General features: G+C 62.7%; 3 protein-coding genes and 1 non-coding gene across 6 annotated transcripts in view; 3 read left to right on the top strand and 1 right to left on the bottom strand.

Moving 5' to 3' along the window:
* ABCA3 (ATP binding cassette subfamily A member 3) overlaps positions 1-3,959 on the top strand; it is a 30,915-nt gene extending 26,956 nt beyond the window's left edge. For both annotated transcript variants that reach the window (XM_042798649.1, XM_042798648.1), the window contains exons 28-31: positions 38-208; positions 467-654; positions 763-836; positions 2,240-3,959. In XM_042798649.1, coding sequence (XP_042654583.1) covers positions 38-208; positions 467-654; positions 763-836; positions 2,240-2,371 — 565 coding nt within the window. In that variant the 3' untranslated portion in view covers positions 2,372-3,959. The remainder of the gene's footprint in view (positions 1-37; positions 209-466; positions 655-762; positions 837-2,239) is intronic.
* A 1,609-nt stretch (positions 3,960-5,568) lies between these two features.
* MCRIP2 (MAPK regulated corepressor interacting protein 2) lies at positions 5,569-9,275 on the bottom strand. Its single transcript, XM_042798677.1, has 5 exons — positions 9,132-9,275; positions 8,927-9,008; positions 7,051-7,178; positions 6,698-6,799; positions 5,569-6,045 (listed from the first exon to the last, which is right to left on the bottom strand). The coding sequence occupies exons 1-5, from the start codon at positions 9,181-9,183 to the stop codon at positions 5,975-5,977; spliced, it is 435 nt and encodes a 144-aa protein (XP_042654611.1). The 5' UTR covers positions 9,184-9,275; the 3' UTR covers positions 5,569-5,974.
* Positions 9,276-10,700: 1,425 nt separating this feature from the next.
* On the top strand, positions 10,701-10,771 carry TRNAG-CCC. The gene has a single exon. It is a non-coding gene; the product is annotated as a tRNA-Gly (tRNA).
* An 80-nt stretch (positions 10,772-10,851) lies between these two features.
* Positions 10,852-14,845, top strand: METTL26 (methyltransferase like 26). 2 transcript variants are annotated; one of them, XR_006165862.1, is made up of 6 exons: positions 10,852-11,121; positions 13,463-13,625; positions 13,741-13,800; positions 14,227-14,316; positions 14,540-14,618; positions 14,702-14,739. XR_006165862.1 is itself a non-coding variant. In XM_042798693.1 (6 exons), the coding sequence occupies exons 1-6, from the start codon at positions 10,913-10,915 to the stop codon at positions 14,747-14,749; spliced, it is 627 nt and encodes a 208-aa protein (XP_042654627.1). In that variant the 5' UTR covers positions 10,852-10,912; the 3' UTR covers positions 14,750-14,845. The 2 variants fall into 2 exon arrangements, 1 of the variants encoding a protein (XP_042654627.1); XM_042798693.1 differs by having other exon boundaries at positions 14,249-14,316; positions 14,702-14,845.
* The last annotated feature ends 377 nt before the right edge of the window (positions 14,846-15,222 follow it).

Below are 15,222 nucleotides of genomic sequence, written 5' to 3'. Positions count from 1 at the left end.
ACCGGGTCTCTCTCCTCGTTCCCATCCCCTCCTGCAGTGGTGGTAACAAGCGGAAGCTGAGCGCTGGCATTGCCCTCATCGGTGGTCCCCCTGTGATCTTCCTGGATGAGCCCTCCACTGGCATGGACCCCGTGGCCCGGCGTTTGCTCTGGGATGCAGTGACACGGACGCGGGAGTGTGGCAAATCCATCATCTTCACCTCCCACAGGTGACACTTGTCTGGGCAGGGCTTGGCAGGAGAGATCGGGGAGCGACCAGGAGCGTGGTGGGGTCCAAGGGGTGGAACCCACCTCCAGAGCTTTGTGGTTGGGCACTGCCTGCGGCCAGCAGTGGCTGGTTTTACCCAAATCCCCCCGCTCCGAAAGCTCAGAGAGGAAGGAATCCACCTCCAGCTCCTTCCCAGAAGCTTCTGCTGTTCCACCTCGGTGCTCCTGCCCTGCTGAACAAGTCTTCTTCTGTCCTGCAGCATGGAGGAGTGCGAGGCCCTGTGCACGCGGCTGGCCATTATGGTGAACGGGCAGTTCAAATGCCTGGGCAGCCCCCAGCACCTGAAAAGTAAGTTTGGCAGTGGCTACACCTTGCTGGCCAAGACGCGGAGTGAGGAGGAGGGAGAGCTGCAGGCCTTCAAAGCCTTCGTGGAGAAGACTTTCCCAGGTACCGTGAGCTGCTGGAGCGGTTGCCTTCCAGAGGAGGGCAGGATGCTGCTTGTGAGCTTCAGCAAGCTTCCTAACTCTGAGCCTCTCTTTGCTCTGTCTCTCCCAGGCAGTGTTCTGAAACATGAGCACCAGGGCATGGTACATTATCACTTGACCAACAAGAACCTCAGCTGGGCACAGGTAAGGGGGTGCTGGAGCACGTCGCACCGTTTGCGGGAGGAGGCTGGAGAGGCAGCCCCTATCCCTGCCCCTTCGCGTGCTCTTGATGCTTTGCTTTCACACTCAGCTCATCCTTTTCTTCCAGAGCCACTCTCCGCCCACAATCACGGTGATTTAGAAAAAAACAAGCTAATTAAAAAGTGGATTTTTTTTCTCCCTGACCCTTTCCCACGTCCTGGTCCAAACCTGCATGCGCGGGGTCGGTGTGCGAGCACCTGGGACAGGCGGTGCGTGCTGAGCCGGGACCGCTCCGTCCCACCCCGGCCTGGCTGGCTGCGACTGCAGCCCCCCCAGAGGGAAACCAGGGTCTGCCTGGGGAGCAAGAGCTGGTTTTGCCGGTTTGTACATCTCAAAATACTCCGTGAAGGCGCGGGTGGGTGCTGGAAGGGGCATCTTTGGTAGTTGTGTCCTTCCCACCCCCCATCTCCCTGCTGGAACGTGGCACTGGGGGACACAGCACGGACCCACCGGTGCCTCCGCTCCCGGCTGCTGCCCCTCAGCCCGAGGAAGCGTCGCACGGCCCGGCGCCCGGTGCTGTCCCACCCGGGGCTGTGGGTGCTGGCCTTCCCGAGCCACAGACCCTGCTGCACCCCAGCCCGGGGATGCCTATAAAAAAACATGTATATATAGTAGAGAACTATCTGTATATACTATATATATATATATACACACTATATATATACTATATATATATATATACTATATATATACACTATATATATATATATACTATATATATACTATATATATATATATAAAAAAACATCTAGGTATACTGTATACAGATAGTTCTGTACCATATATATATACACACTATATATGTATACTGCATATATACTATAACTATATTGTATGCAGATAGTTATAAATAAATAGTATATAACTATATGTATTGTATACCAAAATATCTATGTATGTAGTATACAGGTAGTTTTTATGCACAGTATATAGAGAGGGGGGTTTATATGTCTGTATACTATATACAAATAGTTATGTGTAGCATATAATACTATTTAATTTTTATATATTGTATATATATTTTATATATAATGTATTGAGCAGAAACCTCGGGCTGGGATCCCAGCCTGGGGATGTATATCAAAAAACGTACAGAAGTATGTATGTATGTATCATATACATATATATATGTAAAATTTATATACACACATGTCTTTTTAAATAGGGTCAGGTACTCTGATAAAAAAAGATGCATCTCCTGGCTTCCCGCCGCCCTCCTGCCAGGGAAGGCTTCGCTTCCCCCAGGTCTCCCCGGAGCAGAGAGCTTCCTCTGCTCTCAGAGCTGCGGCCCGGGGGTTCTCCTGCAGCCGAGGTGCCCTGCGGTAACGGCCGTGCATCCCTTGCAGGTCTTCGGGGCCTTGGAGAAAGCCAAAGAGAAGTATCGCTTGGAAGACTATTCGGTGAGCCAGATATCCCTGGAGCAGGTCTTCATGAGCTTCACTCGCTTCCAGCACTACACAGAGGACAGAGGGAAATGAGCAGAAGCCCCCACTGGTGCCCTTCATCATGGACTGGCCCTGCTGCCTATACATAGTATATATAGAGACAGTAATTTATATATCGGCGTGTCTTAAACAATGTATAAATGTAAGAAACTTTTCAGCGGGGAGAGGGGAGAGGATGGCGTCGTATCGGGAACACAAGTGGTGTGTGCGCAGTGCGTGCCACCGCAGCGCCGGCACGGCTCTGCGTGTGCGTGTGACACTTCCACTCTCCAGCCTTCATTCCCATCTGTACAGAGAGAAAAAAAAAAAAAAAAAAGCAAAAAAAAAGCAAAAAAAAAAAAAAAAATAGCCCAAGGAGCAGGGGGAATCCTGGATGGGTGGCAATGGGTCCCGGGGATTGGGCTGGCGGAGCAGGATGCTGCCTGCCCCCCTTCTTCACAGCCCACTGCCCGCACCCGTCAGGACGCTGCTTCATGGCCTTGGCCCGCATGTTGACGTGTATCGTTAGGTGGTTTGCTCGTGGTTTAACAGGAGGCTGTCAGATAGCTTAGATCCAAACCGTTTGCTGGGTTAATTAGGATGGGCTGTGGTTGCCCCTCGAAGCACTTTGTGTCTAGCCGGAGGGGACAAGGCGAGCCCCCCACCCCTGTGTGTCCCCTGCGTGGCACGGGGGGAGGCTCTGGCTCCTTTAACCTCTTGGAAAACGCTTGTCCCCTCCTGCCCAGGGGTGGAGGCAAGGCCGTCCCGAGCCGGCTGTTGGGAGGGCGGATTAGGTTGATGGAGAACTGCTCCGTGCTCGGTTCAGCGTGTGCCGGGTCCAGCTGCAGCGCCGGCGCTCGGGCTGAAGGCAGCGAGGGGTGAGAGGTGCCACGGGGGACGCTGCCGGGCTCGCTAGTGAATCCCTGGAAAGGTTTGACTGCTGCGCAGCGGGCCGTGCAGCCGCGGGACCGGCGGTCGGGGGGGCCAGCGATGCTCTCCCTGCGCCCCTGCCCTGCTTTGCTCTCCCCGTACGCCCCGCGCAGCTCCCACCAGAGCACACCCATCCCATGGGCGTCCATCCCTCGTCCCCGTCCCCGTCCCCTCCGCACCACGCCGGGCTGCTCTGGCAGCAGGCGGGGGGCGAAGGCACTGGCCTGCCCTTGCCCGGCCGTGGGGGATGCTGCTGGGCACGGCGCGTTAGGCACCAGCGCTGCCCAGCTCGCGCCACGTCGGGGGCAACAACTGGGATTTCTTTTTGCTGGTTCCCAGTGGTTGGGTTGCTTTTTTGTTTGTTTGTTTGTTTGTTTTAAATCCGTGTTGATTCTTGTCTGTCCTTAACTAGTCCCTGTGTCACCTGGGGGCAGTCCCCGTTGGGCCGGCTGCTCCGCGATCAATGCAGAGCTATTTGCACTATAGTAATACACACAATTGCACATAACTAAATGAATTAATATTTATGGCGAGGGGTGCTGATTCCCTTCTAGTGATTGCATTGTCAGGGGTTGGGTTATATTTTTGGGTTGGGTTTTTGTTTTGTTCCTGTGACTGACTCATTCTTTCCTGTTCCATTTCTGCCCTTTGCCTAATGTTGTTGTTCAAAACGATGGTGCATCATGTTACTAAGAATTTCCCTGGATCTTAACGACGTGTGGTTTTGTTAGTAAGCAGCCAGCAGGTGAATGGCATCCCTGGAACACCTCAGAGCCCTTCAGAGCTGCTGGCAAGGAGGGTTTGCTCCCTGGGAGCATCCCTGCCAGCAGCAGAGCCAGCTACTGCCAGGGCCACCGTGCAGTGAGAAAAAACCCAGCAGCAGCAAGCTTCCTGGGGGCAGCACCTGTGCAAGAAAAGGGGGGGGGATGTTTGCTGGTGGGAGGGTGCCTGGAGCTACCAGGAAATTGCTGGGGCTCTCATTAACTGGGTTTTTTTGGAAGGGGAGATAGGATGCAGCAGAGCCTCTGGAGGAATGGGAAAGTGGGGGGTTTGCAGGAGGGCAAGATGCCAAAGTGCCACAGGCTGGCACCACCCCAAGTACAGAAGCAAGAATCAGGACAGCCAAGACCACACACTCCCCCCCCACCAAACATGTCCATTGGGGTGCTGGTGGCCCCCCCTCGAGGCTTGCTCCCGGGGTGGGGAGGCACAGAGGCAGTGTAAAACCCCTGCCGTGCCCACAAACAGCACGGCAGAGCTGGTGGTAGAGGAGGCAAGGGCAAAGATAGATAGCATCTCCTGGCACCAGCCCACCACCGCCGGGGGCAAACAAAGAAAGTCTTAAAGCAGCGTTTCGTGGTCACACAGGGCTGCGCCAACCCTCCCCTCCTGCTGCGGCCAGGCTGCAGGCTGTGCATGGCGCTGCTCGCTCCCGTTCAAGTTCCAAGCACCTTGCCCAGGTGCCCCTGGGGGGGGGGGGGGGTGGGGGCAGGCTGCAGGGCCAGGATCGCTCCCCCGCTGGGCACTGCTGCTTGGGCTCAGCCGGGTCACGACTGCTGGTGGCAAGGCTCTGGCCTCCCGGGCTGTGCTGGCCAGGTGGGATGGGGGTTTTTTTTGCCCAGTGGGTGATTCCTGGCCTCCTTTAGAGTCAGAGCTCCAGCCCTGGTGGGCTTGGGCTGTTCAGGCTGTCCTGGCCTCCTGCTCTGCCTTACAGCAGAGCAGATGGGGGCAGGAGGAGGTGTCCTCCAAAACCTGACCTGGAAGGACCCAGTCCAGCCTGGAAAAGCTCAAGGGTTGTGTGTGCCTCAGGGGTGAGGCTCCCCATCCCTTCCGCTAGCAGGCAGCTACAACACACCCTCTCAGCCCATCACTGCACCCCAAGAGCCACAGGCAAGGGGAGACCTTGAGCTTGGAGCTCAAAAGGGCTTTTGTCAGAGCAATGTCAAGGGCCTCTCCGTGGCAGTGCTGGGGCTGGCCCCTGGCACCTCATTCCCGCAGCTTGGCTCTGACCCACAGCCAAGGTGCTCAGCCCCATGCCCATCCAGCCCCCTGCCCCAGCCCAACATCCACCCAAGGTAGCACCAGCCCCTGGCTGAGCCCAGGGAGATGAGGCAGCACTGGGGCAAGGATGCAGCTCCAAGGAAGACAGGGAAATGCTCCAAGTGCTTTGCCTCCAGAGCACTGTGGCACCCGCTCAGCCAGGACTCAGCCCCTGCACGGGCATGCCCTGCTCCACACCAGCCCAGGGCACGATGTGGCACCCCAGCCACTTCACCACCTCCGGCAGACACATCCTCCCCATCCTGCAAATGTCTCTCCACTGGCAGTTTCAGCACTTTATTGTCTGGCGGTCCTGCTACAGCACCCTGCTGTCCTCCCCGTGGCTACCGCCGTGGTGGGGGATCCGCTCCCTCGTCCCCCAGCACAGCACTGCAGTGTCCCTGGGAGCTGGGGGGGGTTGCAGGAGGTACAGCGGTCCAAAAAACTGGCACTTAAGGAATCCTGGCTGGGGCCGCACGCTGCTCCTCCGGGCTGGGCGCAGGGAGGGGGCGCATGGCTGTGGTCCGGTCCCGCTGCCCTCGCTGGGCTGGCAGCACGGGTCACTTGATTTCGGTCATCTTTTTAAAACGTGGTTCTAAAATGCCACTGATTCTGGGTTCCAACCAGATGCTCTCAGCTTGCTTTCCTCTTAAAAAAACAAAACCAAACCCAAACCTTTCTTCCCTTTTATGAGCAGTTTTCGATTTTGGCCAGAAATTGCTGTGCCCACCACTCCTCCAGGTCGATGGGAACAAAGTCTGAAAGAGAGAGGAGGGAGAGAGCGTGTAGCAGAAGAGCTGGAGAGCAAGCAGAGCTCCAGGTGTCCCCCCCATAAGCCATACCATCTGCCACCAGGAAAATAAGACCCCAAAATTTCCTTCACACCCAAGCGCTTATCCCCAGGCTGGTTTTACAGGGACCTTCTCTTCTCGGTGACATCTCGGCTGCTGCAGGAGCCCCCAGGCTGCACTCACAGCCCTTGCTCCAGCTGCTATCGGAGAAGCACACTGCTCCTGTTCTCGCTGCGCTCCGGCTGGGTCCTGCTTGGCCGCAGGAGAGGCAGGTCCCCACAGCAGGACCCGGGGGCTCCTCTCCAGCACGATGCTGAACCCACCTCGGTGGCTGGAGAAGGCATGATTTCCAGAAAAGTCATCAAGGGGGCATCCCACTTGCTTGGGCTCCTCTGATGGGGCACGGTGGGACATCCCCATCGCAGTTCCAGGGGCCAGCTGCCCCCCGGCACAACCTGAGCACCAGCAGGACAGACCCAACCCAGGCCCTCTGGCACATCCAGCACTCGGATCCTCCTCCTCCCATCGCAGCCCTGCTCAGGCACCTAGCTGAGCCCACACCAGCTCATTGCACCCCTGAGCCCGCTCCATGCAAGCGCCACGACTGCTTCCCACTTACTTTTCAGTCCAGGGTTGGGGTTTTTCTCTACATACTGCACGGGGCCGCAGGCGCTCTCCCCACTCCGGCTGCCGTCCAGCTGCTGCTCTACCTGCTGCCAGGCTGGGGTGGGAAGGAGGGAGGGAACAGGCAGTGGATGGTTTTGGGCTGGGGATTACCCAGCCCCAGGGGGGGCTGCGGGAGAGGAGCAGGAGGTGGTGCGAAGGAGGGCAGGTACCCAGGCTGGGGATCCCATCCCTGCCCCCGAGGTCCCCAGCGTGATGTGGCTGCCTCAGGAGGGACCCCACGTGCTCCAGCACCCCTGGGATGCAACAGCAAGTGGGTGCCTGCCCTCGGGGACCCTCTGCCCTCACCTTCATAGATGAAGCGGACGTTCTCCTCGTGGGCCAGCGTGTAGCATTCCTCAGGGGCCGAGACCTGCTGCGGCAGCACCTGTGGCCTCTTGCCGTTCACTCTGTTGAAGACGAGTTTCTGGGCTGGGCTGTCAAGGGAAGCAAAGCAGGGGTGAGGGGGGCAGGCAGCTCTTCCCGCCACCGTTTGGAGCGAGTACAGGGGCTGTCCAGCCGCTCCTGGGTTGTTCTGTGGCGTGAACGCTCACCCACAGCCCCAGAGATGCCAGGGGCACAGTCGCAGCCAGCCAGCCCTGCTCAGCCCTGTCCCCAAGAGCGGGGACCAAAAGGGACCCAGCCCCCCTGGGAGAGAGGGCTCCCCTGCAGGGAAGGGTACAAGCAAGGGCAGCTCCCCGGGGAAGAACACACGCTACCCATTTCCCACTTATCCTCCGGCCCTGGCACAAAGCGCAGTCCCTAAAATAAAAAGTCTGCCACCCAAATTGCTGAAATGTCAGGAAAATGAAAGTGAAATCCAGTTAGGCACTGAGCAGGAGGATGTGCCGAGGTGACACCCCCCTCAGACCAAGCACCCAGGTTTGCTGGAGCAGCCCTGGCCCCCAGCACATCCCTGAGATGTCCCAGGACTGGGATGAAACTCTCTGCCAACCGGGAATGTCCTCGGAGCTGGGATCCCCTCCTGAGAGCAGGGCACTAAAACCAGCCCCGGCCTGGAAACAGCAAAACTAGGCAGGTCAAAAGAAAGGTTTGGGGTGAGACTTACTGGCACATTCAATGCAAAACATCAGTATTTTGGCTTTTCTGCCCAGCTTTGGGGCAGGACACGCCTGCAACGGCCATGTTTCTCACAGGACAAAGTCTAAGGGGCCCTGGGAGCGCAGATGGGTTATGATTTGCGGGGCAAACGAGACGCAGAAGAGGCAGCCCCTGCCTGCACCTTCCCTGCCAGCTCCATGGGCAGGGTAACACCCCCCCAAACCACGCAGGGTTGGGGGGGCACCGGGCGGGCATCCCGGCCTGCTGCAGGCAGGGCAGCAACCCACCCAACCTGCCCGCAGGAGGGGAAGCGTGGTAGCAGCAAGGTCAATTAATTAGCAAAAGGTCCCAGGAGGGGAGGGAGCCGGAGGGGGGGTGGGGGGGGTGGGGGGCTTTTCTCATCCGTTTCTTGAAGACGGAGGGAACATGCAGAGGGGTGCGTGCCCCACAGCCCTGCCCGGCTGGGGTTTGCACCCCAGCTGAGAAAACATCTCCTCAAGAGAAGCCATCACCCCTCCAGCTGCTTAAAACCCCTCCAACGTTTACCCAACAGCTCCGGTTATTTCTGCTAGAAGCAGAGAGTTTCACCCAAAAACTATTTCCCCATCGCTCCCGCCCCCCCTTTCGGGACAAGGGTCAGCCGCCAAACCCCACCGGGGGCCACGGCGGGAGGTGCAGGGCTGCGGCCGGGACCCGCCAACCCCGGGGACCAGGCGGTTCCACACGGGTCCGCGGCGGGGTTTGGGCACCCGGTGGCCTCCCCCCGGGGCTTGCGGCGTGGGGGTTGCACAACTCAAGGCCCCGGGACCCCCCGCGCCTGCCAGCCCACTGCTGCCTGCACTTTGCCCGCGGCTCCGGTCACAAAATCCCGAACTGCCCCGGGACAGAGTTGGGGGGGGCAGCAACTCCGGTTCCCCCGAGGGAAGGGCCCACGTCACGCGTCTCCGTGGGAAGGGGACTGCGAACCCCCCCCCCCCCCCCCCGGCGTGTCGCGGTATGCGGGCACCGAGAGACAGCTCCCCCCCCCCCCGGTCCCCGTCCCCGCCCGCCGCCCCTCCCCCGGCGGCGCGGCCCGGTAACCTTTCCCCAAGGTCACGGCCGCCGCCGCCGCCGCGGGGCTCACCTGGGGGGGGGCCATGCGCCGGGCTGGAGCCGGCCCCGCAGCTCGCCCGGTTTGCTGCTCTCCACCGCCTGCTGCGTGGGACCTGCGGGCGGCGGCGTGGGGGGGGGGGGGGTGTGTCAGCGTGGAGAGGGACGGTGCCCACCCCCCGCCGCCAGCCCGGCCCCCGGGGTCCCCACGCCGCTCCCCCCCCCCCCGGCCCCGGTACCTGTGCGGCGCTGCGTGGCCAGCTTGCTGGGGCCGCGCGTCAGCGTGTACATCCTGCGGCACCGGCACCGGCCCCGCACCGGCACCGGCCCCGCCGCCCCCGCCGAGTGCGGGGCGCGCCCCTCGCCGGCCCTTTAACGGGCCGGGCCGGCGCCGCGACACGCCCCCGCCCTTAAAGGGCCCGCGCGGGACGGGACGGCGCGGGTGGGTGGGGAGTAGGCACACAGAGGCGTGGGATGGAGGCGCGTGTGGGAGGTGTTGGAGGCGTTGGGGTGTGTGGGGGACACGCAGGCGGGGCGCGTTGTGGGGCGGGGTTGCACACGGGAAACGCACACGCGTGAGGACACGCCGGGGACACAGGCGGGGCACGCTGAGGGTGGACGCGGGACGTGGCGGGGGGCACGGGGACACGCAGGGGTCAAGCAGGAGAGAGGGCAGAGGGGGCCCGTGGGACACGGGGAGGGGGGGGGCACGGGCACGCTGGGGACACAGGCGTGGACGCGCACAGGAGGCGAGCGGGAGGCGGGGGGGGACGCTGGAGCCGTGGGCACACGTAGGACCCACGCGGGGGACAGCAAGGGGGATGCGGAGGGGCTGAGGTGCCACCGCCGTGGGGACAGCGCCGCGATGAGCCTGGCGATCCCCAGCCACGCCCCCCACGAGCGCCCGGGAACCTCGTGGGAAGGCGGCGTGGGCGGTCGCGTCCCGGCCGTGGCGGGGACCTTCGGAACGGGGAAAGGGCGCCGGGGTCTCCTCCGCGTGGCGGGGGGTGCAGCCCCGGCTCGTGGCTGGGTGGCACACAGGGGTTTGGGGGCAGGCCGTGTGACAGACCCACGGGGGGACTTCGGGGATGCTCCAGCCTTGCTCCAAGGGCAGCGAAGCCACCCCACGACGGTGACCTTGGCCTTTCCAGCCCACTGGCCACGTGGCTGTGGTGGCACAGCCCTGCTGGGGTGGGGGGCAAAGCAGGGCCCGATCCTGCGGGGTGCCACGCACCCATGGGTGGCTCACGGGGGGGGGGGGGGGGGAACCCCCCGTGACTCCCCCCAAACCCTACAGGACGCGGCCCTCGTTACTGCGCTTAAATGCAACTGTGACCCCCAGGGACCCCACTACCACCTCGTCACCTGCTCTGTCACCCAGTTCCCCCACTCCAGGCCTGCCCAGGGCTTATCCCGTGGGCGCAGAGGCACCGCTTTTCCACGCGTGGAAGCCCTGAGCCGCGGCTCCTCGGGCTCTGCCTGGACCCTTCCAGGCGCCCATCCTTAGCAGGAGTGATCGCTGAAGGGGTGGAGGCGGGTTTTGCCGCGAGTCCCGTGTACCGGATTATTCAAGCCGCGGGGGTAACCCCGCTGTCCCCCACCTCCGGCTCCCACGCATGCCGATTTTCCTGGGGTGTCCGCGCGGAGCCTTAACCCCGTCCTTCTGGGTGTGGCGGGAATAGGTTGGGAAAGGCCCACGCGTGGCGGGAGAGCGGTAGCACCCGCCATCCCGCGCCGCCCTTGGCGCTCCGGCCCGCGGTCACGCGTGGGAAGGCTGAGTGCCCGCGGGGCGGGGTCAGTGCGCAGCCGCGCCGCTGGTGTAGTGGTATCATGCAAGATTCCCATTCTTGCGACCCGGGTTCGATTCCCGGGCGGCGCAAAAGTGCCCGCTGTTCTTTATTTTTTTTTTTCCTTTTTCACACCCCCGTGGGAGGCTCCACCCGCGGTGCGTGGGGGCGGGTCTCCGTGAGGGCGGCTGGGAGTTGTAGTCCCCCCGCTACGGACACCGCCCGCTCCAGCCATGCACGCGCCGGCGGCGGCGGAGCGCAACAAGGGCCCGATCCTGGAGGTGCTACGGGAATACGCGGGGTCCGGCACCCACGCGGGACCCGGCGTCCTGAGGGTGCTGGAGGTCGGGGCGGGCGCGGGGCTGCACGCCGCACACTTCGCCCGGGCACTGCCACAGACCCGCTGGCAGCCCTCCGACATCGACCCCCGGGCGCTGCGCAGGTGAGTGGGGGTCGCGGCGTGGGGGGGTCCCCGGGGTGCACAGCCCGCAGCCCCCTCCCCTCCCCACGGACCCACGCACGGAGTGCCCGAGCTCCCCACCTCGGTGCTGTGTTTTATGCCAGGAAAAACCCAATATCCAACTGCCCGGCAGCCCTGCTCGGTGCTTTATTTTTTTGCAGGAAAACCCCACTATCCAACTCTCGGATGAGCCAGGCTCCCCAAAACGGTGCTTATTTTTTTTTCCAGAAAAGACCCAACACTGAACTCTCAGACAGCCCAGGCTCCCCTGCTTGATGCTTTATTTTTTCCAGGAAAAACACAATATTCGACTCGTGGACAGCCCGGGCTCCCCAAGTCAATGCTTGCTAATTTTTTTCCAGAAACGCCCCAATATCCAACTCCCAAACAGCCCAGGCTCCCCAGCTCAGTACTTTATTTTTCCCAGAAAAGCCACGATATTCAACTCTTGCTCTGCCCACCCCACCACGGAGCGATTCCCGCCTGCAAAGCGCCCGTCCACGCGTTGCTGAGTGGCGGCCGCCCTCCCGCTCCCCGCAGCGTGGTGATGCCGGGCCCGGTGCCCAGCTCGCCGGGATGCCACCGGCAGCTCCCACCCGCGCGGTGGGTGGCTGGCAGCCCGCTCCCGGCACCGCGCCCTCCCGGTGAGCCATGTCGGGCTGTGTTTATTTGCTCTGCGTCAGTGCGCGTGGGTCTGGCCGTGGCCAAATGCCCATTCCAGGCGTTGCAAGAGCTGGGCTTCTCGGTTTCCCTTCGGGAAACAAAAATAAATCCCAGCTCTGCAGTGCAGGGAGGAATTCCCACCCCCCCCCCAAAAAAAAAAAATAAAGCTGGTGGAGAGGTGCCGAAGTTGGCACCTGTCCATGCAGCCGGCATCCTGCCCATCCATCACCTCTCCAGCAGCGGCACCCAGCGCACGCCACCCTGATTAAAAACAGGAAGGCCAGGAGGCTGCGGTTCCCTGCTTGGGAACTGAGAGCTGGCTGGTGAGTGCACCAAAAAGGCTGTAAATCGAACCAAAATCACATGGTACTGGTGCAGCGGTACCGGCGGTGCGCGGGCAGCCTGGGCGCAGGGCTGCAGGCAGAGCCGCGGGCAGCCCAGGCACGTGGGTGCTGATGGCATGAGCACGTGGGTGCAGGCAGCCCGGGCACGTGGGTGCTGGCAGCATGAGCACGTGGGTGCAGGCAGCATGGGCACGTGGGTGCTGGCAGCATGAGCATGTGGGTGCAGGCAGCGCTGCAGGGAGAGTGGGTGTATGGGTGCTGGCAGCCCTGGGGTGTGGGTGCAGGCAGCCTGAGCACGTGGGTGCAGGCAGCGCTGCAGGCAGGGTGGGTGTATGGGTGCTGTCACTGCTGCAGGCAACCCCAGGGTGTGGGTGCGTGCAGCCTGAGCACGTGGGTGCTGGCAGTGCTACAGGGAGGGTGGCTGCATGGGTGCAGGCAGCATGAGCACGTGGGTGCTGGCAGCATGAGCACGTGGGTGCTGGCGGCACTGCAGGGAGGGTGGGTGTATGGGTGCTGGCAGCCCTGGGGTGTGGGTGCAGGCAGCCTGAGCACGCGGGTGCTGGCAGTGCTGCAGGCAGTCCTGGGCATGTGGGTGCATGCAGCCTGAGCTCGTGGGTGCTGGCAGTGCTGCAGGGAGGGTGGCTGCATGGGTGCAGGCAGCCTGAGCACGTGGGTGCAGGCAGCATGAGCACGTGGGTGCTGGCAGCATGAGCACGTGGGTGCTGGCAGCATGAGCACGTGGGTGCTGGCGGCACTGCAGGGAGGGTGGGTGTATGGGTGCTGGCAGTGCTGCAGGCACCCCCAGGGTGGGGGTACATGCAGCCTGAGCACGTGGGTGCTGGCAGTGCTGCAGGCAGGGTGGGTGTATGGGTGCAGGCAGCCTGCGTGCAGGCAGCTGGGTGGGCAGCATGCTCTGGCTGCTCTGTTGAGAGGCAATGGCAAATTGGGATTTTTTTTTTTTTTTTTTTTAAGGCACTGGGGTCCCTCAGTCCTCGTGCCGCTGGTTGACCAGCTGCTGCCGGTTCTCCAGCTGCCTGTTGTAAAGCAAAGAGCTCGGTGATACCAGACCCCCCGCACTGCGCGGAGCCCGCCCGCCCCCCCTCGCCCCAACCCGGGCTGTGTTACAAGCACAACCTTATTATTAGACATCAGAGCCTCCACCTGGAAGATGTGGCTGGCAGCCAGTGCAGACAGGTTGCAGGTCTGCCTGCTGCAGGTGCTGGTGGTGGTGGGGGGGGATGCGGGGGGGGGCGATGCCGGGGGGGCCAGGCAGGAGATGCCCCGGCTGGGTTTGACGTGGGGTTTGGTGCCCACAGCATCGCCGCCTACGCGGAGGCCATGCGGGTGCCCAACGTGCTGCCCCCCATCCTGCTGGACGTCTCGCAGGGCTGGGAGGCGTGGGGGGGCACCCAACCCGCCACCCTCGACCTCCTCGTCAGCATCAACATGATGCACATTGCGGAGCTGCGGTGCACCGAGGTGAGCGGGGCAGGGCTGGAGCCTGGTCTGGGGGTCCCGGGGCCAAGCCGGGGGGGGTGCTCCTTGGGGGTGTCCCCAGCCCCCTGACGTGGTCCCCACCTCTCTCTTTTCCCAGGGCCTCTTCAAGGGTGCTGGGGTGCTGCTGAAGCCGGGAGGTGTGCTCTTCACCTACGGGGTGGGTGCTGCTCGGCTGAGCACCCGTCTTGGTGCGGGAGCATCCTGCCGGGCACGGGGTGTCCCTGAGGATGCTGGGGGGGGGGTTTTAGGGGGGGGGGGCAGCGCAGATGGGAGGGCAGCTCCAGGCATGGGTGTGGGGAGGGGTTGGGAAAGTGGGGTGGGGCTTGGGTTTGGGGGGTCTCAGCTTTTGAGGGCACATGGCCGGGGGGGGCTTTGGCTTGTTCGCTCCCAGGACAGAGGGATCCTGCCCTGGGGAGGGTCCAGGAGGGCCCGCGGTGGGTGACGGGTCCCGTGGTCTCTCTCGGGGGCCGTGTCCCATCTCGTTTGACTTCTCTGTGTGGTCGGGACAGCAGCCTGTGGTCTGGGGGTGGGGGGGGCTCGGGGAGGGGTGGGGGGACACACACACGATGGCTTGTGCCTGCAGCTCCAGCTTCATGTCCTGGCAGCCCTACGCCGTGGATGGCCGGATCAGCCCCCAGAGCAACGTGGACTTTGACCGCAGCCTGAGGCAGAGGTAAGGGGGGGCTGGGGGGGCCCAGGGCTGCCTGTCCTGCCTGCAGCCACAGGGAGCTCCCTCCCAGCCTGGTCCTTCAAGATAAGACCTAAAGCAGCAGCCCCTTCCCCTCCCCCGCCACCTCCAACCTGGGGGCACCCTCAGGAGATGGGGATGCTTCGGGGAGCACAGGGCAGGGATGTCTGTCTGTCCGTCTGACCCACTCCCCCCCCCACCCCGGCAGCAATCCCGCCTGGGGCCTTCGGGACACGGCGCTGCTGCGGCAGCTGGCCGAGGCCAACGGGCTGCGCCTGGAGAGGATGGTAGGTGCTGGGGTCTGGGGGGGGGTGGGGATGGCCCCTCTCACCAGTGGGGACCCCCTCGACCCCTGGCTCTGTGCTTCCAGGTGGACATGCCAGCCAACAACAAGAGTCTCATCTTCCGGAAGCAGTAATCTGCCCCGGCGGCACCTCCCAGCATGGCAGCCCCCCCCCCCCCCCCATTGATGTCTCCTCAGTGGGTCACAGTGTCCCCTCACCGGTGCCAGCTGGGGACGGCAGTGCTGGGACGGTGCCCCACTCCCCCCAGCCGGGGCAGGGCTTGGCTGCTGGGCTGGGGAGGGTCCGTCTCCCCCAGCCCCTCCGGGGCTCCCTGCCTGGCCCAGAGAAGCCACCGCAGCTGCCACGGGGGGCATAGGCACGGGGCAAGGGGGTGGGGGGGGCATGGAACAGCACCCCCAGGCACGGGGGAGACTTCTTGCTCGGTGCCAGATTCCCTGGAGCACACTGTGCTGATGGCACGGGGACCTGACCCCATTCCCCTCCCCGGACTGTGCTGCTGCTCCCCCTCAATAAACTCCAGGGCTCTGTCCCCCCACTCCCAGCAGCTCTCTGATGCTTTCAGCACTGACGCTGCGTGGGGAGTCAT

This window comes from Tyto alba, unplaced genomic scaffold (assembly GCF_018691265.1).
Source record: "Tyto alba isolate M040663 unplaced genomic scaffold, T.alba_DEE_v4.0 Super-Scaffold_28, whole genome shotgun sequence".
NCBI classification, from domain to species: Eukaryota; Metazoa; Chordata; class Aves; order Strigiformes; family Tytonidae; genus Tyto; species Tyto alba.
This window is presented reverse-complemented; position numbering and strand designations above follow the sequence as displayed.